The 15,295-nt window shown below is 44.5% G+C and overlaps 1 protein-coding gene across 1 annotated transcript; it reads right to left on the minus strand.

Moving 5' to 3' along the window:
* Positions 1-1,322: 1,322 nt before the first annotated feature.
* Positions 1,323-12,249, minus strand: Rexo2 (RNA exonuclease 2). Its single transcript, XM_050156364.1, has 7 exons — positions 12,008-12,249; positions 11,010-11,093; positions 8,568-8,645; positions 7,805-7,916; positions 6,391-6,499; positions 4,553-4,606; positions 1,323-1,767 (listed from the first exon to the last, which is right to left on the minus strand). Exons 1-7 carry the CDS (start codon positions 12,152-12,154, stop codon positions 1,638-1,640), a joined length of 714 nt encoding a protein of 237 aa, XP_050012321.1. The 5' UTR covers positions 12,155-12,249; the 3' UTR covers positions 1,323-1,637.
* Between the last annotated feature and the right edge of the window lie 3,046 nt (positions 12,250-15,295).

Below are 15,295 nucleotides of genomic sequence, written 5' to 3' on the forward strand. Positions count from 1 at the left end.
TCCAAAGCATGGGTGTTGGCATATGCCATGTCAGAGAACAGAAATGACACAGGTCACATACAGCTGTGGACTTTTCATCTAGTCCAGTGGTTCTCAACCTTCCTAATGCTGTGACCCTTTAATACAGTTCCTCCTGTTGTGGTGACCCCCAACCACAAAATTATTTTCACTGCTACTTCATAACTGTAATTTTGCTACTGTTATGAACCGTAATATACATATCTGATATGCAGGATATCTGATATACCACCCCTGTGAAAGGCTCCTTCAACCCCCAAAAGGAGTCGCAACACACAGGTTGAGAACTGTTGATCTAGTCAAATTTTCACGTGTGTCTATGTACAGTGACCTCAGAATCCAGAAAAGAGCACTGGATCCCATGGAGCTGGATTTACTGGTGGTTGTGAGCTACCAAACGAGTGTTAGAAGCCAAACTCAGGTCCTCTGCAAGGAAAGAGTGCATCGTTCATTGATGAGCCATGTCTCAAGCCCCTTTCTCGGATTCAAACATTTTTGATTTTTAGATTTATGTGTGTGTTTGCCTGAACGCGTATCTATGCCTCACATGCATCCTGTACCCACAGGGGCCAGAAAAGGGTGTCAGATTCCTTGCTCCCGGAGTTAGAAATGGTTGTGAGCCACCATACGCGTGCTGGGAATCAAGCCAGATCCTCTAGAAGAGCAGCCAATGCTCTTAACCACTGATCCATCTCTCCAGCCCTTCAAACTTGTATTAGATATGAGACCATCATAAAAGTCTCTCTTTCCAGTGGTTCTCAGTGTGAGGCAGGGCACTTGTAGGCCTTTAGGAACTATTTGTCAGAATGAGGTGCCCAAAGAAACTAGGCTACTTCTACAGGTACCCCTACTGTCCCCACTAGCAAAAGCCATTTCAGTCCTGTGGTCCCGACAAGCTAAATTGGGAAGTTAACATATTTACACTGGAATCCCCCCTTGGCTGCTAACGTAAGGCCACAGGCTAGCTTTGGTCTATAGACGTGACAGGGTGACTACCTTGTACGTATTTTCTAGCCCATAAAGTCTCAGGACTGCTACAGAACCCGGCGTGCTTACCTGGATTTCTTAACATAGTGGAGAGCAGTCTGTCCCAGAGCTATTAATTGGATAATGACGAGCCCAAATCCTCTCACAACCCAGCCCCTCACCTAACTCTTGAGCATCAGAGTTTGAAACACACAACTTCCTGTTTGAAACACACAACTTAATCCAACTGCGTTTTGAGATTTATGCCTTAGCCATACTACTTAAAAAAACATCTTTCCCATGACCAGATTACTAAAGAATAGATGGTACAGAAAGGGTTGCATTTCAATAGAACTAGCTTTATTTATTATTCATTTCTCAAACAAAAAGAATGGCCTATAAGCAAAGGCAGATGTGGACTGAGGGGGTGGGTGTGGCCTGAAGCTTACAAAGGAGTTGCTGTGTCATAATGGGAACAGCAGGTTAGAAGAAACAAATCGTGATGTCTTGTCTGCTTGAGGCTTCTGGAGATTCAAAGTTAACTGGAAACGTGTTTTTCTTTAGAAAAGGTGCTCTGCCGAGTCATCAGCAGGAGAGAGACACGAAGGGGGCTTCTGGAGAACTAGGTGGGCCGTGCAGCTGGGGAGCTGGCATCAACTCACAGTCTTCTCATTTTCCCCATTTTCTATAATTTTCCTCTTCTTTTCATCTGTCTTTCTCTTGAAGATGTTATTCCGGTAAAACTGAAGCTCTTTGATGCTTTCGCTAATGTCATCAAGTGCCCTACAAGCAAACACACCACACTGAAAAAAAAAAAATGTCCCAAGCCCTAGAGATGAAAATCATGGCTTCTTACAAGCAACCTTAGAACCACTTAGTGTGTGCGCCACAGCGGGTACGGAAAGGAGCAGAAAGAAGAACCTCCACGGCGGTACTAAGCCACCAGTGCTGGCGTTGGCTTTAGTTTATGTTTTACATGTAGGAGATTAAAAATCCTCACTATTTCAGAGGTCTATGATGTGTCTGAGGTAGAGGGGATCAAATGACGTTAGGAAGAACTAACCATTTCCTTTCTGAGGTTCTCTCCAAAACATTTACTAATTTAATATCTACATGGATTCCTAGGAAGAACCTGTACTACACGTATCCTATTTCTGCAACGTAACCAAGCACATTCATGGAATACTTACCAGCAGCCCACGAACCAGAGTCTGGGAAACACTATGGAAAACTTCGGGGTGTCCCTGAACAGAATATGCCCTCATACTCTCGGCAGCTCATGACTCAGTCGTCCTAATGAAGGCCAATTATCAGACGATCAGAGAGGACCTAGTCATAAAGGGGGCTCTGCCTCCTCGCTATGCTAATGTGAGCTATGATTGCTGGCAGCCTTGCGTCCCTGGCCTGCTCTTTCTCCACTGCTGAAGCCTGAGAAGCCAGGAAACCAAGATTATGAAAATGGTGCACAAGTAGATCTATACACTGTGGTAGGCTCAGGGCCTCTTCCAGAGGAAGAGTGTACGCCCATCAGTGCTGAGGTGGGTTTTAAGGTATTCATTTCCATGACAAAGGCAATAATCCACTTTCTTCCTAAATCATATAGGTATGATAGAGGATTGAAACTCAAAAATATAGTCTTCTACCCCTAGCTGAAGAGCTATTGGCAAGTGATGGCTGCTGAGGTGGGGGTCATTCTTCCTCATGGCAGGGCCACTCATATTCTGGTGGATGACCCCACATCCACGCGTGAGCAGGCAGCACTAACTGAACTCAGTGGGTTATACAAAAAAAAAAAAAAATTTAAAAAAAAAAAAAGGAAAATGAGTATGGTAGTGTATACTCTACACTCAGGAGGTTGAGGCTAGCCTGGTCTAAACAGCAAATTCCTGGATAGCCAGGGTGATACTGAGAGACCTTGTCTCAACCCCAAATGTGTACAAGCACACGCACACACACAATCAAACCATAAAACTAGGAGGGGGACCTTTCAAAGGAGAAGGGAAGTGGGGATGAAGTGATGCTTGGAAGGGTGGGAATTAGGGGTAGATATGATCCAGATGGTGAATATGCATGGTACTGTCAAAAATAATTTTGAAATATCATTTTGAGATATACATACATACATATATCCCCTCTAGTTAACAACACATTTTTCACACATTATGTGTACATGCATTTGTAGGTCAGAGGTCAACCAAGGATGACACCCTTGAAGATGCCAACCCACTCTTGAGACAGGGTCCCCCGTTGGCCTGCAGCTTACCAACTAGGCTAGAGTGGCCAGCCATGGAATGCTAGGGGTCCCTTCTCTGCCTCCTCAGAGCTGAGGGCAGTGTGCACCACCCAGCATGTCACTATGGGTTCTGGGGATGGAATCTAGGTCGCTGTGCTTCTTCTGGTGAACCAGGTGCTTTGCCACCTGAAGCATAATCTCTTATCACAATACCAAACCCAGAAACAGATCAGAATTCTCAAAGCATTTTTAGGACCTGCCGTGTGGCAAAGCTGGGCCCAATCTTGGCCTAAGTTTACATATAGTCATGAGCTATGCCACATTTCTTTGTAGAAAAGTCCAGAGTATCACGGAGGCAAGTCTTCTTCAGATCTACTTAGGGGCATGATGATGAACAATGTAGCTGACCATCAGCTTCCTAAACTGAAAAGGAGCTGGTCAGATGGGGCAGTAGGTAAAGACAGATATCTCTGCCAAGCCTGATGACCCGAGTTCCACTCCCATATCCAACTATTAAAACTCGCCTCTGTATCTTCACCCATGCACCATATCCGCACATACACGTGTGCGCATGGGCACACACACTAAAAAAAAAAAAAAAAAAAAAAAAAAAAAAAAAGTAAGATCTGAAAAAATCTAAACTCCAAAAAATTCCAAACCTCCATCATTGTTTCTGATAAAGTATCTGAGACCTGACGTAGTACACTATCATTTGGGGATGTCCCCTGTGAACACAATAGAAGGCCATTCTAGCTCAGGGGCTGGCCTTTCTGGGATGCCGCAAACTGTACACTAGTCCAGTATTCAATGTTATCGACTAAGTGAATCAGTAAACCAAATGCTTCCTTTGTCCTCACCAGTAGGCTTTTCTTTCTAAATGGCTCCAAAATGTAAAAGAGACAGTGTGGGCCTGAGGTTGCAAGCACAGACACACCCAAAAAGCAATGTATGTAGGTAGGACAATGGCCTGATACAAAGTTTACAGTGTCCTGACTTCAGATGGCCACACCCCTGCATCCTCTGGAAGAAGACAGCTAACGGTGCTAGCTTCTACAAAGGTCACAAATTGCGTTGCCTTACTTCCAAATCAAGTTTTAAGACTGTAACAGATTATTTGGCTCAAAACAACACCCCCTCCAAAACAAAACCCTGCCAAAGAACAACCATGCTGAGAACACAATCTAGAAGCCTAGCCAGATTCTTGGGACTATTACTGTAGAAAAGCTATCTTTCCACGATGCTACTTTGCCCAATAAAGAATAGAAAAGAGAGGTTATTATTTAAGTCAGGACTGGGGTTAAGTGTGTGCCAGCCCTCAGAAAGTCCCAATCTTACCTGTGCGAAGCAGCTTTCTTCGGTGCAAATTCATAATCCTCTGGATACCAGCGTCTATACACAGTAAAAATTATAAACTCTCAAAGGAAGCCGTCTCAAGCACACTGAGCAATCACCTTCAAGTCATCTGTGTACTGACTTTTGTTTGTCTGAGACAGGGTCTCAGGTAGCCCAGGCTGCCCTCCTGGTCCTCCTGCCTCCACCTCCAGAGGACCACGATCACAGACACCTCGCTTGGTTTGAGTTGCTGGGGATTCAAACCCAGGGCTTCCCACGAAGGCTCCACCAACTGAGCTATACCCCAAGCCTCTTCAAGTCATTAACACTGCAAAAAGGCTTCTCCTCTCTTTACACTAGAAACTCTTTAAACAAGTCTGCCAATATAGAGGACTCCGAAGTCTCTAAACATCAACCCAGCCCTCGCCACAGCTTCTGTCCTACGTATCTAACTGCCTGCTGGGCATCTCCACCTGACCCACCAGACACTTCTAATTTAATACACAGAAGACCACACATCCTCCCCTCCCACCCTCAGATGCAGCCCTTATTCTTAGTCGCTCCTCTTAGGAACAGGTCCACCATCCACCTAAGCTGCTTTAGCCAGAAATGTTAACCCCTTTCTCTGGCTTCTCTTTCCTCACTCCTCATCCAAGAACCAAGCATCACGGCTACTGATCTTGGCAAATGTTCTATCCGTTCCCAGTACCCAACGGCCATTTCCCTCACTTGTTTTTCAGTCCCTGAGAGGATACCCGACCCCTTTCTTCCCACCGCTTTTCTTGCCCCTTTTTAAACGGCACAATCCGATTTTTCTCACCCTTCCGTTAACGCTTTCTCAAAGGAACTGCGTTCCTTATTAGACGAAATCAAACATCTTGAGCAGGCCCACAAGCCCTTTATGGTCCAGCCTTGGTCTCACCTCACCTTCGCCAATCTCAAGCTTTCCACTTCAACATTAACAAATAATCTGTAATTTTTTGAACATACATCTTTTTTCCCTTCCTTCCTTCCTTCCTTCCTTCCTTCCTTCCTTCCTTCCTTCCTTCCTTCCTTCCTTCCTTCCTTCCTTCCTTCCTTCCTTCCTTCCTTCCTTCCTTCCTTCCTTCCTTCCTTCCTTCCTTCCTTCCTTCCTTCCTTCCTTCCTGAGACAGGATCTCATATAGCCCAGGCTGGCTTCCTAATTTCCTGATCCCCCTGCCTCCATCTTCCCCAGGGCTGGAATTATAGGTGTGCACTAAAACATTCCTATGTATGCACTGCTGGGGGCTCCAAGCCAGAACTTCCTGCACGCTAGGCGAAGGCTCTAACTGCGTTACAGCCCAGCATCCCTGTGCCTTCAATTCCTTAGTATCCTCCTATCTCTGCTTGCATTCAGGAATGCTCTCTTCTCATTCAAACCTCTGCCAGTCTCACTGAAACGGCTGTGTACTGGATAAAACTTTCTGACCCCCCCCCCTTTCCTCCAACACGCTGAGCTCTCCCCGGCCCCCATATTCTGCATGCACACTCCCATCACACAAGTCACCAGGCAATTTATTTTTAGGGTGTTTTTTACACCTCTGTCAACTCACTAGACTGAGTGACTCAAGGGCTTTTCATCTCTATGTTCCCAGTGGGTAGGCCAATGACAAAGGTTTAATGACATCTGTGTGGAAGGCTTCTGACATTTCTCCCACGCCTCACCACTCCGAATAAATAAGAACCCGTACAAATGAGACTGGGACGAGGAAGACACACCCCCACTCAGCACCCTCGAGTCTATTCAACTATTTCGTACAAATTCTCCAGTAAAACATGCTATAGGAGGCAATGGAACAAATCCTACACAGGGCCCTTACCTGCACAGCTCTTTAACAGTGCTCACATCAATTATCCTATAATGAAGATGTTTCATGAACTGGGGCATGTATTTGTCAAGAAACTTCTTATCTGCATGAACTGAATTCCCTAGAAAGACACGAAGCATACCGCATCTGCGCGTTTCTAACAGTGCACAGCATGACATAAACATTCATAGATCACAATTAAGAAGGAAGTTAATTTTTTTTTTCAAACAGTTCCTAAAAACTGATGTCGCCATCAAATCTGAGTACTTCCGATTAGGTTACAAATATGGATTCCCCGGCAGATCATCAGTCTAGCTCACAATAAACTCAGAAGCAGCCTCTCCAGGGCAGAATGACCGTCTAACATTCCAGGAACTTAAAGCGTTTAAATCTGTCACTTTTCAAGTTCATACCGGATGTGCAAACTTGTTCCCAGTGTCACAAAATCCACACTACTAACACTAAAAATTTAACTGAATCATATAGTAGATAAGCCTTTATTTTACATTCCAATATTTTTGACAAATCATATCCATATTCATGTTTTCATACAATGATTTATATTATAAACACTGGATTTTAAACGAGAACTTTAAAATAGACATCAGCCGCATCGGCTAAGGGGGGAAAAATGATACAATATATGATCTCACATATAATGCCCCAAGCTTTTCTTTGTATTTCAAGTGTTAAGTTACCGTCTCAGTCTACATACACAAGTGCAAACATGCCCTCCCAGAACATTCCCTTTCCTCTGACAATCAACCCTTTAAAAGGCCTGTAACAGACCTGGTCTCTTTAAAGTCAAGGTCACAGGGGTGAGGCAGGGGTGGGGGAGATAGGTCAATGACTTTAGACTAGAGACAAAATAGCCAAATAAAATATATATGAGCAGTGACTAAATCTCGGTTCAAAAACAGACACTTTAGGGTACTTCAAATGTAGGCTGGGTACCACGGATATCCTTAAATGGTGCTAATAATTTCCAATGCAACAATAATACCGTGTTACATGAGAAAATGTCCTTACTCTTAGGAGCTGCTTGAGGGGGACTATGGGAAGGAAGTATCACAAAGCCTGCAGTTTATTTTCAAATGTCCAAAAGCAGCAAAAAAAAAAAAAAAAAAAAAAAAAAAAAGGAAAACCAAAGTGACAAAGGTTAACGATGACAAAATCCAACTTTTCTGTGCATTTGGAAGTTTTTTCCAGAATAAAAATATGGGGGGAGTTTTGGCTGAGTTCGTCTGTGTTTTTCACAGCTCAGATCAAGCTCCAACACACAAAAGTGAGACGTGTACTCCAAATCAGGGTGGGTGGAAGGCAAGGATGGCCTCAGCTGGGCTCTCCGGAACTCTTGAGCTCCCTGGCCTCTTGAACCACTATTATAGAGGACTATCTACAAGACAGACATAGGACTGGATTTTACCTGCAAGTGGACAGAGCCCCGGAGGAGTCTGCTGTCGTACAAAGGACAGAAACTCATATTCTGCCTGCTGCAATGTAATTGTACTCTCCTTCACTGCCTTGGTAAGACCAGACTGCAAGAGAGAATCCCCAGCCCCACCAGAAACACATGAAGTCAGTTTTCAAAAGCATCCGGAAATGAAACTTCACTTCTAAAAATGGGCAGATATAACCACAGCTGGACCGGTTTGGGGAGGAGGGGGCTCAAGATTGAACTGAAACTGCCATATTTACACAGTGCTGTTTCTTAAAGACTCCAAACCAAATTAAAGTGTGTTCCTGATTGCCAATATCACTCCCACACAGTCAGAAAAGATGGCACTCAGAGTCCAAGGCTGGAATCTCTGACAGCTAAGAGAGCAGCAAAGATGGCGCTCAGAGTCCAAGGCTGGATTCTCTGACAGCTAAGAGAGCGGCAGTCCCCTTCTCTGTGGGTCGAGGTCTAACCTTATCCATAAGACTGACTTGAGTAACACTTGAAATTCCGCAATGCGTTCGCGACAGACTGAATGTAGAAGAGAGAAAAAGAGGACATTCAGGAGAAGGTGATCTCGAGAGGTCCCAAAGATGAAAAGTGAACGAGCAAGCAGCTGCCCTGGCTTGCCACGCCATCTTCCTCTAACCCTTTCATAACACCATCCACCAAGGGCACAGGACTCAGATGTGGGAGCAACAAGCTTGTGACCGATCCCCAAAGCAGCACTCCTGTTATTTGGTAATGTTACCTTCCCGTGATGCTCCTTGCACCAATCTGACATGCTGTCCAGCAACTCATCCGGCTGTTTGATAATCAGGTTGGGACCCTGTGGGCGGGAAAAGCCATTAGTCATCAGGAAAGTCAACAGAGGCTGGGCATGGTGATGCACACCTTTAATCACTACACTGGGGAGGCTGAGACAGAAACAGATCTCCTCGACTTTGAGGCCGCTGGGTCTACAGGACATGTTCTAAGCCTGCCAGAACTATGTAAGAATCAACGGAAATAACCCTACTTTCAAATTGTATTTATGTATGGGTATATTAGGGAGAGGGGTGTATATGCACAAGCATGTGGGGTCAGAGGGCAATCTTGGGTGTGGTTCCTCAGGAGCCATCCACCGAGGGACCTGCGGCTTGCCAATTATTTCCACCTCCCTGGAACTGGGATTACAGATGTGCACCACCAGGCTGGCTTCTTACATAGGGGTGAGGAGCTAACTCAGGGTACTCTGCTTTTACAGCAAGCACTTTCCTGACTAAGCTGTTACCCCGACAACATCCTTTCTTTTTTAAATACATATTGATATCTGCATACAAAATATGAAAAAAATACAAACACTTTGGAGAGGATAGAACTGAGGAAGAGAATCAAACAGACAGCAGATTGCTATATATGTACTGGGAATCAAGTTATATTCTGTAGTTCTAGTTTGATATTGAAAAAGCTAATGTTTTTTAAAACATAACTAATATCTGAAGAAAAAAATGGTCCTCAACTTCTCAGTTCCACTTACAAATTTCTTTAAATTAAAAAAGTCTTTAAAGATCTCGTTTTAGTTATGTACATGTGTGTATCAGTACATGTGTGCTGGTGTCTTTGGAGGCCAGAGAGCACGGCGCCCCTGGAGCTGGAGTTATAAGCTGTGAGCTGCCCAACAGGGATGCTGGGAACTGAACTCAGGTCCTCTGTAAGACCAGTACATTGCTTTAACTGCTGAGCTATCTCTCTGGCCCTTAAATTTTATCTGCACGCCAAACACACACACACTTGTAACAGAATCATCGTGGAGGTCAAAGAACAACTTGTGGGAGACAGTTCTTTCCTTCTACCAGCTGAGTTCTGAAATCAAATTCAGGTCATCAGTCTTGGTCACAAGCGCCTTTACTCACTGAGCCAGCTTGCCAGCCCTCCAGTGCACTCCAGAGTCTAACAGGGAGCCTGACCAGTAGAACTATGCTACTCATTCCTCAAAAGACAAAGATCATAGAAAGTCTAGCTTTCCTCATCAGGTCCTAACAGAATGCAAGAAATTACAGGCAACTCATGTGAACTCTGCAGAAGACTGTCTGCTACTTAATGCAAGGAATTATGACCAGTAAGGTGGTAAAAAGGGATTTCAACTGCTTTGAGGAATTCAAGTTTAATCAACACAGCTTATCTCCTTTTTTAAAATTTTTATTGAGTTATTTATTTCTATGCAAGAATATAAGTGTAGCCGGGCAGTGGTGGCGCATGCCTTTAATCCCAGCACTTAGGAGGCAGAGGCAGGCGGATCTCTGTGAGTTCAAGACCAGCCTGGTCTACAAGAGCTAGTTCCAGGACAAGCTGCATTGAAGCCATATGCATCAACAATGGTCTAGGACCCTAACACAGACATGCAGGAAGCACACATCCAGCTGAAAAGGCAACCAGCCATCTGGAACAATGGATGTTGTCTGTGAAGATTCAGCCAACTCAGACCTAATGTCATGTCTGTAAGGAATGCATATGGGTTTTTTTTCCTGATTCCTAGTGTAAAAACTACTTACATGTACAGACATTGCATAGGCATTCTACAGGAAGAATGACAACAGGCAATCTAGAGGTGATTCAAAGGGCTCATTAGGTAAAGGATATAGGCACATGAGACTTTGGTTCCCATAGAGGGATTCTGGACCCGAGCCCCTATGGAGTAGGGATGACTATATATGAATTAAAGTCAAAGCTATGATAAAGAGATGGAAAACTCTGGAAAAGGTCACCAAACCTGACAGGACCACAGCTGGCTGGACTATTGGTTAGGTGCACTTGAGAATGCCTGGATTTAGAGAGCAGTTTAACCAGCTCCCCCAATACCTCACTAAGTCCCCCAAATTTCTGTAACCCAATGTCTTCGGGTATAAAATGAGTATCGTTAACAGAACCTACTGATAGCCATAAGAACCTTCAGGACTATTTAGCCCTCAGAAGAAAAAGATAGCTTTGTTTCTATGAATTTCAACTGAAAAATTAATCCGGTTATGAGGGAGGTTGGTTCTACTTCAATGTTGGTCCAGGTACCAATTCTACCATGTCCTAGCATGTTACAGCAGACCTTAATCTACACAGACCTCAATCCACTAAACTTTTCAATCGGAGTGGAAAAAGCCATCTTTAGATTCCCAATGCACTTTAAGTGATGTGAATGTATTTACACAGCATCACCTACTTCAGCCAAAATGTTAAGATCAGAGTCGGTTATCAGACAGGCCATCTCAATAATCTGATCCTTCTCAATGTCCAATCCTGTCATCTGCAAAAAAATAAATAAGAAATAAAATAAAAGCATATAACACATGAAATCATTTTTTTTGTAAACCTCTTCGGCCCAAGTTTAATAGAGGTTCCTTTGTGCGAACCCTGCTTACATTCTAGGATCAGCAATGACTGATCCCTGGGCAGTATGGAGGTAGTAAGTTCTGAGCGCTCCGAAACTGCAACGGACACTCTAAACAGTGAGCTAGAGCTATTGGCAAACATGTGTTTGTCCTGGGAACAGCAGCAAGGTAAACAAGAAAGACACAACGGTCGATTACAAAAAAGGTGAGCTCACTAACACTACCTATCTGAAGTTTATGAAAGTTTCCTATTTGTTCCAACATCTGATCTTTCATCATAATCTAACGTAAAAAGTTAACTAAACTTTTTGTAAGGAGAAAAGTGGGACTCGGGGCAGGCCCAGGTGTGAATGTGTTAAAACTAAAAAGGGTTCTGTTCCCAGTGCACTTTGAGTAACTTGAATCTTCAACTGGGGCCTCAATTTTCTCTTTTATGGAATGAGGGGTAGGGCTGAGTCATCTCCTGAGTACCAACTTGCTTAAGCAACCTAGTTTTTTAAGGCTGGGAAGTGGGGGCGGGGGGCGCTCAGAGTCACTGTCCTCACCCCTACCCTTGATCCTGAGCCCAGAGACACTAGAGCTTTAGGCAAATTCACACCTGGGTGGAGGTCGAGGCTGTGGAAAGGGAAGACACACGGATGGCTCCACCCAGATGGAAAGAAGCCTCACAGTTCAACACAGTCCCAGAACCGCGCAGAACTCCTGGCTCGGGCTCCCGGTGCTGTGCTCACCTGCCTCACCTGACCCCCGGACCCCCGCCGCCTCCTGGAACAGGTGGGTCCTTCGGTCCCTTGCTCGACTCCCCGCACCCCCAGCCGGACTCGCTCACCTCCAGGTCCACCCAGACCATCCGCTGAGCCATGCTCTCCCCTGCCGCCATGGCTGCGCCACCTTCGCTGACACCTCGAGCCTCGAACTGCCCGTGCCTGCCACCCACGCCCCGCAACAGCCTGGAGCCCAGGGAGACGCCTAGCATCACCCGGCACGAGCCGCCACGGCCCCAGCCCCGCCGGCCCAACGCGCGCAGGCGCCACAGTCGCTAAACGTCGCAAACCCACAGGGAGGTGCCGGGAGAAGACTACAAACTCCGACATGCCGTGCGCCGACTCGCCCTCCATAGCTATGCTTGACTGCCGAAAGGGCTGGTGGGAGTGGAAGTCCTTGGTCCAGCCGCCAGTTCCCCTCCCCCGCCACGTGTTTTCGGATGTTACGGGACTCGCTTGTATTTCTTTACTAAAGTTTGTCTGTTTCCAGGAGTTATCACTCCTTAGTTTTTATTAGTTCTGAGCCGCGGTGTTGAAAAGGTTTTACTTGGAAAAAGAATCTGATTATCTGTTTAAGAATTTTTTAAAATGCATCTTCCCCTTATTGCGACCCCCCCTTTTTTTACCTGCCCCTCCCTTCCACGTATTGACTATATTTCTTATTTACTTGGAATCCGAGAGTGACGTGCTATTTTGAGCTACAAAGCCAAATCCGCCATCATCGTTTAGAAGTCCTTAAATGGGCTCGTGTCTGAAAGATGACTTTGCACATATCAGGTGTTCCATAAAAGTTCCTTTCCCGTCATTGGCAGAAGCCTTGTTTCATATTCCAGGTTGCCGAAACGTGTGGGCTGTGTTTCGGTTATTAGAGTCTATACTACTCTACCTTTAAACTTCTCAAATTATGCCCTTGTATGATTTTTGCAGCCGACAAAAACCGACTGAAATAGCTCTGCCTGATCTGTCCACTCTGATTCTGTCATCCGTTCTGGTTTTGGTCTAAAGGTTCTTAATCTCCCACTACAGCTGCGGTTTTCACCAACTCCGCTGGAAGGGGCCTCTGTCGGGATCGCTTACATTTTAGCTTAGTAGCAAACACCTCCGCAAAGGCCAGTTTTGTCACGAACGTGCTGAGTCTTGAATCACATACTCTTGTGTCTTTTTCTGAAAGTTGGGTTGCCAATAATTACAGAGCTTGTGGTTGGTGGCGTAGTAATTCCTACCTGGTGAGCTGGTTCTGTGAGACAAACACTGTTGCCTAATCAGAGCTGTAGAGATGCTGCAACCTACTAGTGGGTTTCAGCTGCTCAACCTGCCAAGCTTGGCCAGAGAAACAGAAAGATCTTGGAAACTTGTAGGAGATGTACAATTTCTCCGCAGCTAGAGACGTACGTTATAACATCATTGCCTAGTGAAGCATACTGTTAGCACTGTTTGTAGTTTGTAATCATTTGTGACCCTATTCATATGAAGGAGAACTCCATTAGCTTATAGAAACTTGTTTTGGGGTTTGGTTTTGTTGGCTTTTTTGGTTTGTTTTTTGTTTGTTTGGGTTTTTTTTTTGGGGGGGGGGGTTCTGTTTTGTTTTGTTTTGAGACAGAGTCACTAGAGAACTCTAGGTAGCCTGGGACTTTGCCTCCTAAGTGCTGGTATTAAAGGTGTCCACCACCATGCCTGGCCATATAGAAACTTATATCAGCTGGGCTTATTTCCACTCTAAAGTACCTATTTCTTTACATTTTGAAAGAATACCTTATGTTTGGCACATCTTTAGGCTTGAGAGATGGCTAAAGGGTTAAGAGCACTTGGCTGCTCTTGCAGAGAAGGTAACCCCAATTCCATGGAATATGTTGTCCTCTTCAGGCCTCCATGAGCACCAGTAAACACACACACACACCACCACCACCACCACCACCACCACCACAAATAAAATAGTTCTTTTTTAAAAAATGACTCTTCGGTGGTTGTATTTATCAGCCATGACCATGATTTTTTTCTTAGAACAATGAATGGTTGAAAGTACAGCTATGTAAATAGATCACAGGAAACCCTGTCTCAAAAGTCAACAGGAATGATGTGTGGGCTTTTTTGAAATGTCCATGTTTATTCAGCTATAGTAATATATATGCTCCTGATTCAAGGGTAAGTACAGATTAATGTTGTTACCATAAATAAAACACTCATTTCCCCTAAATTCTGAAGAAATCATAAAACAGAAAATGGTAAAGGAAAGTGGGTTTGGATTTATACACAGTTTCATCTAACTAGAGATACTGGATAGGTGTGCTAATTTCTTCCCTCACATGTCTATGGCCACTTTTGGAATTTGTACAAATCCATGTGACAAAGGCTAAAATATAGTGAATTTAGCTGAGACAGGGTCTCTCCTGAGAGGAAGGGGACATGGCTTAGAAGTTGCATGCACTGTCCCTGTTTTTTGCTATAGAAACAGGGTTTTGTCTGTTTGTTTAATTTTTGTTTGAAATTAAACATCAGGGTCTCATTCATTATATAGTCTCAACTGGCTTCAAACTTATGACACCCTTCCTGCCTCTAACGTTCAGGGGTTACAATCAGGAGGTAACATCTTTGGCTCCAAAAATGTTTATGATTCATATCTCCTCCACATTCATTATTAAAAATAAAACAAACTGAGTGTACCTTGTATACAATGGCCACTCTGTTTTTTATTAGATCTGAAGTTCATTTTATATCAATTCAGTTTAACAAACACATGCTAAGTACCTAATACGTATGGCACAGTGGACTGCAAAGCTGTTGGAATTTGGATCTGGACATCTGTCAAAGGCCAGAATGTTAAAGCCTTGGTTCAGCATCATGTGGAGAGCTTGTGAAAACTTTGAAAGGTCATGATAGACCTTCCAGTCATTGGAAGTATGACCTTGACAGGAATAGTGAGACTCCACTGCATGCTCCCCGCTACCATGCACCACCCTACCACAGGCCCAAAAGCAGTGAGTGACTCCACCTGACCCTGAACTTAAACCTCTGAAACTGTGTGCCAAAGCAAATCATTCCTCAGCTGCGACCTCAGGCACTTTGTCACTCCCATGGAAAGCCAACGCAAATGCCAAAGAATCCACTTAGGAAGTTAGCTGATGTTAATTACAACTTATTAAAGTAGGGGTCTGTGTATTTATTTCTTTATTGTTGGTTGGTTTAAGGATTGGGAATTGTGTTGGGGGAGAGTATGTCAGCTCACAGTTTGGTAATACAGTCTTTCATGGCATGGAGGCCCTGGCATCGGGAGCTTGAGGAAGCTGCTCAAGTTGAATCCATACTCAGGAAGCACAGAGGTAAATCTAAGACAGTTTTAATTTCTAAACTTAGAG

The sequence above is a fragment of the Alexandromys fortis genome, unplaced genomic scaffold, assembly GCF_014885135.2.
Source record: "Alexandromys fortis isolate MF-2015 unplaced genomic scaffold, M_Fortis_MF-2015_v1.1 scaffold_89, whole genome shotgun sequence".
NCBI classification, from domain to species: Eukaryota; Metazoa; Chordata; class Mammalia; order Rodentia; family Cricetidae; genus Alexandromys; species Alexandromys fortis.